Source organism: Excalfactoria chinensis, chromosome 3 (genome assembly GCF_039878825.1).
Source record: "Excalfactoria chinensis isolate bCotChi1 chromosome 3, bCotChi1.hap2, whole genome shotgun sequence".
NCBI classification, from domain to species: Eukaryota; Metazoa; Chordata; class Aves; order Galliformes; family Phasianidae; genus Excalfactoria; species Excalfactoria chinensis.
Genome location: NC_092827.1, coordinates 69,927,262 through 69,943,162, shown reverse-complemented (window position 1 = coordinate 69,943,162; position 15,901 = coordinate 69,927,262). Strand labels below are relative to the sequence as shown.

Sequence of the window (15,901 nt, the reverse complement as noted above, 5' to 3'; positions counted from 1 at the left end):
AGTTTGTATGAGTGGTTTTTGATCATGTGTTGTGTAAATTAAATACAAAGAAATTATAGAGGCCTTTTATGGTCCAAGCTTTCAGAGAGGCTTCTTTTTTTTTTTCTTTTTTTAAGTGAACAAACAATTTTACACACACCTTTATGACCACTAACTAATACATCTGCACATTATGATTACACTTGAAAGAAACATATGCAAACACATCCCGAACTGGGGATTTATATCGGATGTCCACACAGATATGCATGGCATACACAGACACATTAGGAGAGGTCTTAGGAAAACATCCAGCTGAGAACTGTGCTTTGACTTCATTTGCTGTGATCTGTGATTTATTTTTTTTTTTTAATTCTGTAGCAGCTGTTCTCCATCTGAAATACTTAGTACATATAATAGATGCAGTTAGAAACAGTATCATCCGTTATTTATTAGTATTAATTATTGTCATGCATTTTAGGATTATGTTGTCTGTACTGGAAAAGACAAGGTGGGTAACAGAATGAGTAATAACACTAGACAGCAAGGCTCAAAACTAAGAGACAATAACCACAAGAGTGCATTGCACAGTTCTAAGATCTAACTTACAAGGGAGAGATCATTGCGTTAGCATGAAATTTGGTATGAAAATTCAGGAATGATCAGATCTTATATGGCCTTGTATTTGCCTCTCTTTTTGAGCCAAGCAAGTTGGAGATTCATGAGCACACAGGGTATAAGAACAGACAGCTTAGACTCAGTGGTAACATGAAACATTTGGGATCAAGTGAATAAAAGACAGAATCACATACCCATTTTTCCACATCAACTAGCTGTAGGAAGAAAAAGCAAGAAATCAGTAAATCTCTTTCTTTAAATACACCATATCAAAGTATATTTTGAACTTAATGTTTCACTTCCTTGGAAATGTATCTAGCACTAAGGAAAATGTATAAATAGAAGCTATTTTTTGGCATCTTCTCTTTAAAATATCAGAGCCTCAATTTTTTTTTCTCTTTATTTTATGAGAAACACTTAAAATTCTGGTTATTCAAAAAGTCCATTTAAATTTCAGATCACAGGTAGTAAATGAAGACTGATGCTGAATTAGTAGCATGTTTTATTCTCTAGCAACTGGACAAAACTACAAAACAATTCCACAAAAAAAAAAAAAAAAAAAAAAAAACACTTCTCTACGTTCTCTTGAGTAAAGTTTTGTCCTAAGTGAATATTTTAGGCTTGAAAAGATTTAGTGATGACTATTAAAGGTTTGTGATTTCAATGAACGCTAAGAAGTATGAAACCTACAACTAGGGGACAAACATTAAGCCTGGACCCAAGAGACTGCAGCACGAGAAAATAGAAGAACAGTGAACTGAAACCAAAATGTCATTTTCCTACAGACAATAACACAGAAACATTCTGAAAGCTTAAGCTTTTGTTACAAACAGCCTTTTTTCATACTAATTAAATAAACTAATTTAAAATTACTCTCTCCAAAATTATTTGGACCATCATATAGTATCAGGAAAGTTAAACAAAACTAGAACAAATTTCAGCTACTAAAAACATTGTACTAAATACTAAAAATTGATAAATTTCTGAGGTGGATTTTTCTCTAGATTTAATACAGAAAACACTGCAGCATATCAAGCCTTCAGTGGTTTTGCTACAGGTACATATGGACCTTCTGTGAGCACGTTACAACATTTGGAACGATTTAAGAAGACAGAGTACAAATTTTGAGTAATTTCCAAAACCAGCAGCAAGTTATTTGGATTCCAGATGCTTCTGAAATTACTGTAATAGAGAACAATGAATTCAGTTCTTATCTTTAAAAATAATATTATTCAAAGCATATTTCCTCCTTTTCTAATATTTTAATTTTAATTAAAATGGTTTTACATTTTATATTTTAAAGCATTTATATATCAGCAGGTTCTGCTCATACACAGAGATCTGAAAACACATCTGAACTATGTGCTAATTAATACCAACTTGTAAGGATTTTTAATTTGATCATTCCTATCTCTCCTGTGAGATGTAGACTGCATCTAGATTTATAATAGGAGTTCCATGAGTTTAGTAACCAACTTCAACTGCAGAAATTTCTTTCTTGCTTTTCGTACATCTTTTGTTCAAATTATATATGCATTATGAACACAGTATCACAAGCAATTTGACAGTGCAATGCTACTGCTCCAAAATTTAAATGAACAGTTCAATCAGTATCGGTTTCAGAAAGAATCCTCTCAAAGCACATTGAGCCTTGAGTTGTACAACCACTTTTCTTAGAAGCACCGGATTGACTGCTCATTTTAATGGGCACTATCTAGGTTCAAAGGTCAAGTACAGCATTTGTCAAGTATTTATAAACTGTGCATGCTACATCTATATTTGTATAACCATCTTCAAATGGAAGCATCAATAGTCTTTGACATGTGCCAAAGGCACCTTCACTCTGTAGTTCTTGAGGACAATCACATGAACCAATTTTGTACAGTTGTCAAATCCTACAGTAATTATTAAAATACAATATTATGAATGAATCCAAAGGAATCTGCTTCTGAAAGTATGGTCTTCCACTTAACACAATGCACACCACAATAAAAATCTTGCATTTTCAGTTCTCATCACATTCCATCCTTCTGCTGTGTTCCCCTGCAGAGACCTCACAAACCAGATGTGCTCGTTTTTCTCTACCCATCTGCAAGAGTGCTTTTCCAACTGCTCAAGTCACGAGAAGACATTTCTTCCCTATAGGTCAATTTGTCCAAAGTTCTAAACTTTCCTGTGTAATATATGGAATTAAAACTTTCTTAGCTTTTACTCGGTGGAACTTATACTGGAAGACAACTTCAAGGTATTTGAAATTCAATTGAAACTGGGGAAAATGTCATAAGCACGACTAGATAAATATACTTGCCCTGAAATTCCTGCTGAAGTACATTCAACTAAAAGTAACTACAAGAACTCTTAACCAAGATCTAATGCAGATAAAATAGGTGTAAAGCTTACATGAATAGAAACAAAAAGGTACAGTAATCACATAATCCTAGTAACATGTTAGTCTAATTTGTGTTAGACTTAACCTATAATTCAGTTAGCAAGGAAAAAGATGTCTCACAGCATCTCTAAATACAGATTCACTTTCACACTGATAACTGCCTTCAGCTGAGAGAGCTGGGGCTGTTCATCCTGGAGGAGAGAAGGCTCCAGGGAGATGAGATGGCAGCCTTTCAGTATCTAACATGTGGCTATCACAAAGAAGCAGATGGTCTAGCATGGTCTGTTGTGAAAGGACAAGGGGAAAAGATTTCAAACTAGAACAGGGGAAATTTAGATTGGATATAATGAAGACATTTTATACAACAAAAGCAGTGAGGTACTGGAACAGGTCTCCCATAAAGGAAGTGGATGCTCCATTCTTGGGGACATTCAAGGTCAGACTAGTTAGGGCTTTAGACAACCTGTGCTAGCTGTAGGTGTCCCTGTTCACTGAAGGGGAATTGGACTCTAAGGGTCTCTCATCCAACACAAATGATTCTATTTTATTCTATTCACAGACTAAAATCCATGTGTTCCCTTTTCTCAGTACACATTCAACAAATGTGTACAAAATTCAGGAAAAACAAATGTTCTAAGTTTAAAATTCTTTTAGTTACATACACTCTTAAGTACTTCAACAATCTGCATTTGCAGGCCCAGTCTTCCAGCCAAGAGTTCATCTTATATTCATTTTATCCAATCTGGAAGACCGGTTTTCCAACAGTTTTTACTGCTAGATGCAGATCTCCAATGTTACATTACGCAGACATAAAAACCAGTTAAAACAGCAGGAATGTAGTTCTTTTACCCCTCTTTTCTACTGTCTAAGGAGCTATGAACAGAGAGAAATAGAGGTACTGTTCCACCACTATGGGGCATGATTCACAAACTTACCTTTTACATTTCGACATGAAGCAAGATGACACAGAAATGCACTGACAAATACAAAACCATTATCAGTGCACAAAGCTGGAAAGTCAGCTACTTTAAACTTTACACAGCAGCCTACCATTCAGTTCTGACTTGAACATTGTCTACTTTCATCTTGCTGAGCAGCATGCAAAAACAATATGGAATTTTGTTCCACACTATATAAGAGAACCTTAGCTGAGCAGGGTAATAATATTACCCAATATTTGTAAAAACTGTAACACGTACATTATCATGATCCACAGAAAGGATTGTAACCTGAAATAATCTCACTGAACCAATGCATTCCAGCTAGCGCACACTGCATCTTCTTCCACAGTTACATTCATTTTTCTGAACAGGAATAGGAACATCTTACAAGAAAAGTAATGTATTTGGTGGCTTTGTTGTTATTTTGTTGTTGGTTGGGACTTCTTTTTTGTTTAATTTTTGTTTGTTTCTTTTGGGTTGTTTGTGTTTGTTGTTTGTTTGTTTTTGCATTTCTCAGCTGAGGAAACTGAGCACTAAAATTCTCTAATCAGAATTAAGCAAGATGAAATAAGGTCTTCATTTCTGCTACAATACTTGATTATCTTCACTGCTCACCTTGATTTCCTGAATTTAATATTCAACAAGGTAACTGATGATGAGCATTCTCTTCTTCTCTGGATTGTCTTCCATTGCAGATTTGTATACGAAATACTTCTAATGCTGTGCTTATATACCTGTTTGGTTAGATCCATCTCCATATGCAACAATCATCAGAAAAGTTAACCAGATAGAGAGAACTGAATTTGTCTTTCTCACAGAGTCAGTTTCAACTGACCATCATCCTGGGAAGAAAAACTTAAGCACATTACAGATCCAACGATTACATTAAGCCTGGGCAAAGGCCTACCATCTCTCTCCAAAACAGCAAACTTGTCTGGGATGATAAAAGTGTTCGTCTTTCTGGCATCCTCATTCCAAATACAGCACACTCAAAAGGGGAGTATATCTATCAGGCTAGAAATATTTGCTTGTCACAATTCCTTGAGATGAAATAGATAATGATTTTTTTTTTCCTGTCCTTGCCTTTTCTTCAGGATTTACATAATGCAAAAATACTGTGCACGCACTCCTTGATTTTTTACAGTACTTACATTTGATCAAAGTGCAGCAGATCAAAGCCAAGTCTTATTCTTTCTGTGCTTCCTTTGAAATGGTTTGCTAACAGACATGTCTGATGCTAAATAAGCTACACTGAGTAGAAAATGACAGTATTTGCTTTATCTGCAAAACTTTTATTCCTGTTAGCTCTGCAGCATCTCTATAATATCCGAGAAAAATCCAGACTCTAAGTAGAATGAGCTTCTAAATTACATTATCTTTTCATAAAGTTTTCTACTTCTATCTGATTCATCCATCTGCTTGATACAAAGACTCAAATGCATAAAATGATTTGATCTTCATTTCGTTTTTTCCTTTCTTCTCCTCTTCTTTCTTTGCACTATGAATTTATGTTACACAAATTCAAAGTTTAGAAGGGCAAACCTTGCAATAGGGCTATGCAGGCTTTGTCTGCCAGACATAACAGCTCCAACTCACTTCATGACTCACCACTGACTGGAGAAGACTTACCCTAGGAATTTCTGAGGAAAAGTGCTACTGCACTGATTTGTTACTTCAGTGAATTATGTCTGTCACCTGTAGACAAAACTAACCCCAATAAAAATAATCCAACTGCAGAAATAGGAAGATATTATTCATACGTTTTGCTTAAACGTTTCATTAAAAAGATGATTTTTCCCCACTAAGCCATGCCAATCAGTACAACATCTAAATGTTTCTTGAACACCTTCGAGGTGTTGACTCCACCACCTCTCCCTGGGCAGCCCAATGACCTGACCACTGTTTCAGAGAAGAAATTTTTCCTGATGTCCAACCTGAAACTCCCTTGACGCAACTTGAGGCTGTTCCCTCTAATCCTACCACTAGTTACACAGAAGAGGCTGATCCCTACCTCACCACAACCTCATTTCAAGGAGCTATAGAGTGCAATAAGATATCTTCTAAGCCTCCTCTTCTCCAGACTAAACAATCCCAGATCTTTCAGTTACTCCTTACAAGGCTTGTGCTCCAGACCCCTCACCAGCTTTGTTGTCCTTCTCTGGACATGCTCCAGGGTATCAATATCTTTCTTCCAGTGAGGGGTTCAGAACTGAACACTGAACAGTACACAAGTACTCAGACTGGGCTGAGTACAGAGGGACTGTCACCTCTCTGCTCCTGCTGTCAGCTCTGATACAAGCCAGGATGCCATTGGCCTTCTTGGCCACCTGTGCACAGTGCTGGCTCATACTCAGCTGAGCACTGACTAGTACCTCCAGGTCTATTTCCTCAGCAGTCTTCCTGTCACTCTGTCTCAAGCCTGTAGCATCGTGTGAGGTTGTTGTAGCCAGAATGCAGAACCCCAGCACTCAGTCTTGTTGAACTTCATCGTATTGGCCTCAACCCAGCTATACAGCTTGCCCAGATCCCTCTGTAAGGCCTTTCTACCCTGCAGGCAGATCAACACTTCCTGCCAACCTGGTGTAACCTTAAACTTAATGAAGGTACACTCAAACCTCTGGTCATGCTAGTAAACTTTAAAACATTTTGAGCCCATCTCAAACACTTTTCAGATTTCAGAGACTTTATTAACTAAGTTCTCTGTGAACCAGAGAGCTTTAATTGTCAGGAGCACATTTAACTCTTAATTTTCAGCATTTTTCAGAGAAGTACTCAAGAAATAAGCTCATCAACACCTACTAAGAGAAAAGGAGGTTTACCATTTTCTATCTTAATGAGAGATGAATTAACTCCCCACACCATTCTAAGAAAATAAAGCTGCCAGCAATGTGTGTTTTACCTTGCACTTACTAAGTAATTAACAAAGTCAAAGCTCCACAATTGGAGATGATCTGACTTATTCAAAAATCCACCAGCCACAGTTACTCTCCCTTCCAAAAATGCATCCAACTCCTTTCCTGCAGAACAGGAAACATAATCAGTTCTGTGAGGAAGCACAGAATTTCCCTGTTTCTTAAACACAAAAACAGAATTACAGATGCAAGGCACTTGTATGTGATGATTCCTTAACACAAGGCCATTCAGATTTGTGGAGAACGGTTGTATTCTGATCCTTCAGCAAAGACTACACCACATACAACTCTAGACAGCAGCTTGCTGGTCAGTAGCATAGAAAAATGGTTTTATTAAAACAAGGCACCAGGAGAAATGATTAATCAGCCATGACTGGATGATTAGATGGGAGTTAATAAGCTCAAGATGCAATTTACCTGCAACTCTGCTGTAACTGATGGGTATCTGCAGACCACACTTTCCTGAAAAATGAAGCTGTCAAGTACTGGCTTAGAGGTTGCAAAATATTATTTATTTATTTTAAATACAGATACAGTTTAGAGAGAACAGGCACGTAACGCGTGCAACCAAATCTTTGTGTTCTGTTAATAAGGTCTGGCATGGATTTAATGAATGCAGAAATCTGAAAAACTCGTAGCATTTAATTACAGTGTTTTAGTACAATATTACTGAGATGTTTCACTAGCAATTAATGGATGTACTTGTTCTACGGTTATTTTCTCATGTTGTCTGGAAACAATTTTTCGTCTTTTTTTCCCCCCCCCCCCCCCCTCACATTGTCCTAATGTAAGTATTTTGGATCTGGAATTTTATTTTGGAAAGGAAGAAAAGCGGAAAGGCAGGCATGCTGTGACTTCTAGAGCAAAACAAGGACATTCCAGAACATTATTAACAGAGGAAAGAAAAGCCAGACACTACTAGTGTCAGTAACAAGCCTGAACACTGATCATTCAAGCCCTGCTCTGAAGTTAAGGTTTCTGTCAACAACAATAAGGAGAAAATAAAAGGAAAAGCACTATCAATCTGGCAGACATGGAAAGCTCCCAGAAGATCAAAAGTTACAGCATAAATGAAGGATACGAGGTTTATCAAAAGAAATTTGGAACAGAATAAAAATAACCTTGAATAAGAATAAGAAAAATATTCCAATGAAAAAGAAACTGAACATTGTCTTTCATTATCATAATATGAAATCCATGAAATCTGTGCATCAGATTTATATTGGAAAGAACAAATCATTCAATATGCAACACTTCATATACTAACAACCTAATTAAATATGCATAGAGGCAACAGGAGTTGCTAACATCAAGCTGCAAAACAAATTAAACTTTTAGCTAGTAATTTGCTTAAGTATCCATTTAGAGACGAGTGAATTTCATGACTCCATGTTACTCCCTTAAATCATCACCTTCCCAGCCTCCTTTTAGTAGTAAGTGCTTATTTCTCTCTAAATCTCAAGGTGGTCGAGGACAGGTACGACAGAGTCCTGAGCACCCTGAACTAGTGGGTGGCAATCCTGCCCACAACATCTGTTTGGAACTGGATGATCTTTAAGGTCCTTTCCAACCCAAACTATTCTGATACTATGATTAGTCCAATCTTGCTCAGTTCAGACTGAACCAATAAGCCAAAATCAAACTGATGGAAAAGAAAACAGTCTGCTCAGAGCTAAGAAGTAAAAGGGCTGAAATTTCATTTCAAGGGAAGCAGCTAAACCTATAAAATATTGGTTTAAATACACTCTGAATAATTATGAAAGAAAGAATTTAGTAAATGCTTTCCCATGTACTCAAATGCAACAATACAACAGTGGCTGTATTTGTAGCTTCCAAATCCTCAGGATGTTTGTGCTGAAAGACTTTCTGAGCAAGAGAATCTAAGAGGAGGAAGGGAGAAGAAAGAAACAAATGTCAAAAATGAATCCTTAAATGGTGTAGCACACAAGGTCAGAATTTTTGTGCTGCACTGTAAGATTTGAGAAGTTACCATCCTTATACCATGAAGAGTACCAAGTCAGTTTATTCCATAAATCCCTAGCTTGAGCTATTAAATAACCTAAAAGGATACCTACAGTAAGGCATTATTTTGTCTACTGTTTTACATTAAGCCAAAAAAATTCCTTAAATCACCTATGAAGTGATTAGGATTTCACGAAGGGAAAAATAATAGTAATAGAAATCACTGGGATTTCAAAAGATATCTCACTAATTCACTATATGCACTCTTTCTCCTCTCAATCCATGCCAGTGTATTTATGACAGAGAATGGATTGGTTAGGTGCATCCCTGCTTCTTCCAAAACTCGGCTGCTCCCCATTCTCTATTTAGGATTATAAAGGATTAATAAGAAAGAAGGGGACAGACTCTTCACTCTGTCAGAATACAACAAGAGAAAAGAATGACAGATTAAAATACTGGAGATGCAGATTGGATAAGAGGAAGAAGTCTTATATAATAAGGGTGGCAAGGTACAAGAATAGGCTGCCCAGAGAGACGGTGGATATCCTATTCTTGGAGGCATTCAAAATCAGGCTGGACGGAGCTCTGGACAACCTATGCCACCTGTAGCTGTTCCTGTTGATTACAGGGGAGTTGGACTAAATGACCTTTAAAAGGTCCTTTCCAATACAAATGATTCTGTCTGTCCAGTACTATTCAGGTTCACAGACTTAGCTCCACCACTTCTTTCAGATGGTTCACATGTAGCTGACATTCAAATTCAGTCCCTCCCTTTGGGGAGGACTATACACATTTAAACTTGAACAACATGTAAGCCAATGATGCCTGTACAGCATCATTATCACTAAAAGCACCCCTAAGTGTAGAACTCTGCAGAGAAAAAAAGTTAGAAACAAAGCTACATTAGGAAAACCTACTAATCACCACAGAAGGTATTGGTATGATATATCCTGGAGTATCAGCCCCCTGAACACATTTCAAGAGGAGAAATTAATCCCCAGCGTAATCTTCCAGATGCAGTTGTTCTGAAGTCCTATGGAGTTGCCTGACAGCAAACAACTTTCTTGTTACACAGCACTGCAAACACCATTAACATTTTCCATACTCCCAGCCCATGTAACACTGCCATGCAGTTCCTACACTGACAGCATTTTATACCAACCATCTGAATACACATTAAACTCACCACTATAAGCCTCAAAAAAGAGACTTGGAACCTAAAGCAACTCTTGCTTCAATTTCTGTGCCTTGTCTACCTGAAGCTACATAAAACTGCAGTTTCTGAGAAAGGCTGGGGGGGTCATCTTGATACCACTGCCCGCCTGCCTAACTACAGAGCTTTTCTACCCCCATGGCAGAACTGAACTGGCTGCAGTTTTCTAAGCATTCAAACCCATTGCAACAAAGTTTAAATGTTCCAATAAGGTTATTTTGTACATCAGCTTTCTGATTTTGGGACTGGTACTCATCATCAAGAGGGCTTCTGGAGCAATCAAAATTTGCAAAGAAAGTCCCCTTACAGTTCTGTGCTACAGTCTCCATGAAAATTGCTGCAGTGAAGTCAATCAGGCAAGGAGTAAAATGTTAAACTGCAGCACATTCATCTGGTACAAAGTCATCACGTAACACTCATTAAAAGCACTTACATTTCTTCCCTGAGGTAGAAAATGTGAAATACAATATATTCATTTTTTTTCTAATACTCCCCCCAAAATCATGTAGGAGTATTTCTCAGGAATTAATACCAGCACTGACAGTGCTTTACATCTTCATTACCAAGCAGGTAATGACTGGGATAAAGCTGCAAAGCATAGGAAACCTCAATGGCCTAAAGTTGCTAAGTGTAGCTGCTATAAAAATACTCAAGGTAAAAATGCAAAAAGAAACAAACCAAAAACACATAGAAGAGTTCAGAAGTCAATATGACAACTAAGATCAACCTGTGCGAAAGTAATAGAGGATTTAATGCTACCTTTTATTTTGAATACCTTTGAACAAAATTCAGGCAGTGAGCTCACATCCACTCTTTGGTCTTCACAATATTCAGCAAGTATTAGTGAATCATATCATAGTATCATAGTATCATGCGAGTTGGAAGGGACCTTAGAGATCATCGAGTCCAACTCCTGGGTTTCGAGCCCCCTGTGTAGCGAAGCGGCACTTCTACCCTGCGCCACATGGGGGATTCGAACCTGGGCCCTCCAGTGCCGCAAGCAGCAGCTTATACCACTGCGCCACTGGGGGCACATGCCAATGAATGCCAATGGGTGCCACTTTTTTCCACATGGGGGAATTTCACACATTCAAGCTTTGTGCTTGAGTGGCAGATGTAATTTTGTCAGACTGCATCTCTGCTGCTATCTGTCATGTGGCAACAAAATGTAACATAATACCAGTAGGAAGATTATAACCTCCGCTGCCATACCACCACCATCTGCCTCTGACATCATGGGACACTATAATACAATAGGAGACTAAATTACTTTCAGACCAGCCCTTATACATAGCATATGGTGTCATTCAAAACAGAGACATTGTAATTACTTATACATTCACTTTCTTGCTACAAAAGACATGCAATGAGATCCATATTATCAGCAGTATGCCTAGTAAGCTATCAAAAGCTGTTGTTTGATGCAATTGGCCACAGAAACAACAGAGAGAAAAATAACTCTGGCTCAATGTAGGATAAGCAAATTTGGAACATCTCTCCTGCAAAAGTCATTAAAAAACCATTCCCACACAGAAATACAACATTCCAACATGTGTAGCTGACTGTTACAAGTGATCAACACATGTAGTACGAACCCTGTCCTTTAGCAGAGGAACTGAAGATCACACAAAATTTGCTGCTAAAATTGAAAAGAAAGAAAAAAGATATTAAAAAAACCTATAGTCTCACGCTCGTCTACATATGCCTGAGCAAGAAAAGACCATGCACACACTTCACATTGGCAGGACAGAGCACAAAGCAGCAATGAATTAACTCATGAAGCTCTCATCCAGATGGGCTTCCTATACCCTCTGTGCTCCTGCTATTGCTTTGGCTAGATAATGCAACAAGAAAATCAAGATGATTTGGCACCCATTGGTCTTCTGATCGACCAAAGTGAAACAAGAGCTGACATACCATGTCAAATGAATAGTATGTTATTTATATCATAAGACTGTTCAACATATTTCAGAAAACACCAAGCAAAGTGAGCGTAGCTTCACAAATTTAAGCGAAATTTAAGTTTGACGTTAAGAAGAAATTCTTTACTCCGAGGGTGGTTAGGCAATAGAACAAGCTGACTGGAGAAGCTGTGGATGCCTCATCCTTGAAGGCATTCAAGGTCAGGTTGAATGGGACCTAGGCACCCTGAGCTAGTGGGTGGCAGCCCCACCCACAGCAAAGGGGTTGGAATTTTACACTCTAACAGTTTTATGTCCTCGTATTGCAGCACCCATCAGTGTGGGAAGCCACACAGAGCAAAGCAGAGCAGGACAACTTCTTCCCTCACCTAGTGGTAGTGACGAGCCTGGTGCACTGGAGGGTATGGCTGGCACTCTTGGCCGCCAGGGCATACTGCTGGCTCATGTTCAACTTGCTGCCAGCCACAACCCCCAGATCTCTTTCCAAAGGGCTGTTCTCCAGCCTCTCACACCCATTTTGCTTCAAAAAAATAAATAAATAAATAATGAGCTCATAAGAGGACTGACTAGTAAAAATCTAACAGTTACGGTGAGAATAGATGGCTGGGGATTTTTCAGTCTTAAATTCTTTATAAAACCCACGGGTTTCCATTTTCACATTTCACCTGCTTTCTTATTAATAAAAAGTTGTCTCCAAAGGCTAAGTCAAACTAACAAAATAATAATAATACCTGGATTGTAGCCCCTTCTAGGACAGAGCACACATAATGTGTAATAGTGTCATGGTTTTGCAGGCTAACCCACAACAAATAGACATAGAAATACTCACCTCCCGTACCTCGCCCCTCCCTCCCCCCCTCAAAAAAGGCAGAAAGATAATTTTTGAACACATCAGCCTGATTGATTTATATCATAAAGAAAATGGAGGACTGAAAATATATCCCTTTGCAGAATTATCTTCACTAGAAAACTGAACTCACAGTGAATTCAGATTGCAATAATAATTCTTCAAGGAGCTGCTATACTTTTTTCTCCTAAGTGATAGAAAATAGCGTTGGTCTAAATAAAAATTGACATTTCCTAAAAGGTACAGCACTACAGATATGTTCACAAATTACTTCTCTCAAAACTTAAAGTAACCACATCAGTCATCAGATGTTAAATCAGATATGAAGCTGTCTACATAAGTATCTACCCTATGAAAAATATCAATTCACATTTACATATTTTTGATAGAAAGCACAAATCATTTACATTCAGTAACTCCAGTATTACCATTATTTCTGGCTTCCAGAGACTTACAAGAAAGATAAATAATTTCACTGACAATTATTTGACCTTGTCAGTATACAGGCCATGCTTTATGAGGTTATTCTCCTCTAATATCAATACATCAGTATGCAAGGGACACACAGGCAGATTGCTAATGTACTTGTACAGAAGCTAGGCAAAATCTTCTGTGGAAACCTATTCATTATTCAGTGAACATCAACTATCTGGGTTGGTAGCTGTAGCTGCATCTTCTGCTAGGGCTGGGATTTAATAGGTGTTGTGAGCACAGTAAACTACTCTGTAAAAAGGTAATAAACGAATACATGCAGAGGCTTTGCTTAATCTTTCCTATGTGTTTCTCAGAAGACCAGCAAGCACATATCACTACCTTTCAGTTACAACTGCCATTTCCAACCACATAAAGAGGGATACTAATTTAGATGTATTGATCTGCATGCTCTGAGACCACCTCTTCTTTAAATGTGCCTCTCATTCTCCTGTTAAAGTCAGTCTTTTTGGAGAACAAATTCCCAAGGACAGTACACATTTTGGATCATCCGTGAGATTTCCTTTTCCAAATTCATTGATTTCCAAATACCCTTTTCAGTTTCAGTACCTGGCATTTTATGACTGAGGTATATTAAAGTTTGTTTCTCAAGGCATTCCCAGAAACCAGAGGCAAGCTTCTCTCCTGCCACCTTTCTTAAGTGAAAGAAAAACTCTTGCACCTACAGCCAAAACTTCCATGTCATTCTTTCCTACTTACCTGTTAAAAGGATTTGGGTTGGAGCATAGCACTCTTATTAGTACTATAGCTCCTATGTGAAACAGTAAACCACATCACAGCAAATAAAATGAATTACACAAGAGAGAACAAAAAATAATACTAATATGATTTATTCATAAACAGCTATTTGCTAGTCAAAAAGAATTCTCATTATTCCTATATTTTTCTTCCTGCAGAGTGCAAAAACATGTCAGTTTCCACTGAGACTCACCAACAGTACATTTTCAGCTGTAAACCTGTGTTATGGCATATACCAAAAGTCATTTTAAAACCACCTGACAGTCTCACTTGATACAGTTGGAAGTCATCAAAAGTCTTAACTGTTCTAAACAAATGATCCATCTTCATATTTCTCATAACATAGGATACTGAATCAAAACATTCTGGTTTATCTAGACTGATCTGCAGCATGCTGAAAAGTTAAGGTATTTACGATCCTGGCAAGCTCCAGTGCAAAATGCAAGTGTTCAGAATTTTACAAAATTATACTACTTCTGTAGCAAAGGAAGAAGTTTAAATGTAAGCAATTCATTACACTCGAAGTTTGTCTCAGTCACAGAAAAAATGTGTTATAGTGGGAAAAAAAGTTGTACTTTACAAGATGAAAAATACAGTGAAGATTTAATAGCTTACCCCTTCTGCCTTCTCCTCTGTGTTAGCCAGCATTTCCTGCAGGGCTCGTACTGACAGAGACTGCTCAAGCACAAAGGTGCAGATGGACAAGTCAGGTGGCACATTCTAGATGAAACAAAAATGTAAGATCACATTAGTGACAAGTCTGCTGAACGCCAGTTACAAAAGCCTTGAATTTCTCTTAATTTCAGCAAATATAAGAGATCTGCTGTATCTCTGAGGCCATCATCACATACTGGGCTGCAACAGCTAATACCAGCCAGCAAGTGAGGAGAAGCAATTCTTCCCCTCTGAGGTGCTGTATCCTGTTTGGGTTCTCCTGATACAAGACAGACACCAGCAAGCTGCACTGAGTTCCACAAAGGATCAACAAGACAGTCACAGTTGTAGGACCCACACCAAGAGGAGAGGCTGAGGAAGCTTGAACGGATGGAAAGGGGACTCCTGCAGATCTCTGCCAGTCTATGGGTGTTTATAGGGAAAATGGAGCCAAACTCCTCTTGGAGATGTTCATGAAAGAAAAAGGAGTGGAGAAAGAAGTTGCACCAAAGAAAATTAAATTAGATATTAGGGGAAGGAAAAAATTCATCCTGAAAGTAGAAAACACTGTCACAGGCCATTTCAACCCTCAGTGGCATTCGAAACTTATCTGAGAAAGCTCCAGAACCAGACTTAACTAACTTCAGAGCTCAAATAATTAGTCATTTATATTCCTCAGCTTAGAAGGTTACCTGCTCTGATAAGGGGGCAGGACCTCTCCAAGATTCATTTCAACCCAATTTTTTTCCATGATTGCACCAGCAAGGAACTGTTATTGTATAATGGAAGTAAAGATAAGAAGAAACACGTTTCTATCTTCAGAAATCTTTTAGAAGGCAGACAGTAGTGAATGCAAATTACAACATAAACAACAGCAGAAATTGAGGACAAGATAACAGTGAAAATATTGAAAATTCAACCACTAGGTAAACAAACACCAATTTGTATGTCTGCAACCCTCTCTCTTCAGATGTTTGCTGAACTCAAAAGATCTTCCTCACAATGCTAATTATCATTCATCAGAAATTCCTTAATTATTTTCCTCATTTCTGCTTCTCTTTTTCTTTTCTCCTATTTTTTCTCAGCCACTAAACAAGTTGGACTGTGGAGACAATATTCAGTCTTTAAGCTACTGGTAGTTGCAAGATTTCATCCTTATGATGGTTTCCAGGTCAAAATGAATTTTTTGTAGCAGAAACGTAAGTCACTGAGTGTCAAGGCTAAGCCACTACCT

The 15,901-nt window shown here is 37.9% G+C and overlaps 1 protein-coding gene across 8 annotated transcripts in view; it reads right to left on the bottom strand.

The window, feature by feature from the left end:
* Positions 1–15,901, bottom strand: part of RYR2 (ryanodine receptor 2) — a 314,525-nt gene that overhangs the window by 205,371 nt on the left and 93,253 nt on the right. For 6 of the 8 annotated variants that reach the window (XM_072331787.1, XM_072331789.1, XM_072331792.1 and 3 more), the window contains exons 3-4: positions 14,629–14,733; positions 792–812 (exon numbers count right to left, since the gene is read on the bottom strand). In XM_072331787.1, the coding sequence (XP_072187888.1) occupies positions 792–812; positions 14,629–14,733 (126 nt within the window). The remainder of the gene's footprint in view (positions 1–791; positions 813–14,628; positions 14,734–15,901) is intronic. The other 2 variants (XM_072331791.1, XM_072331794.1) reach the window with 1 other exon arrangement.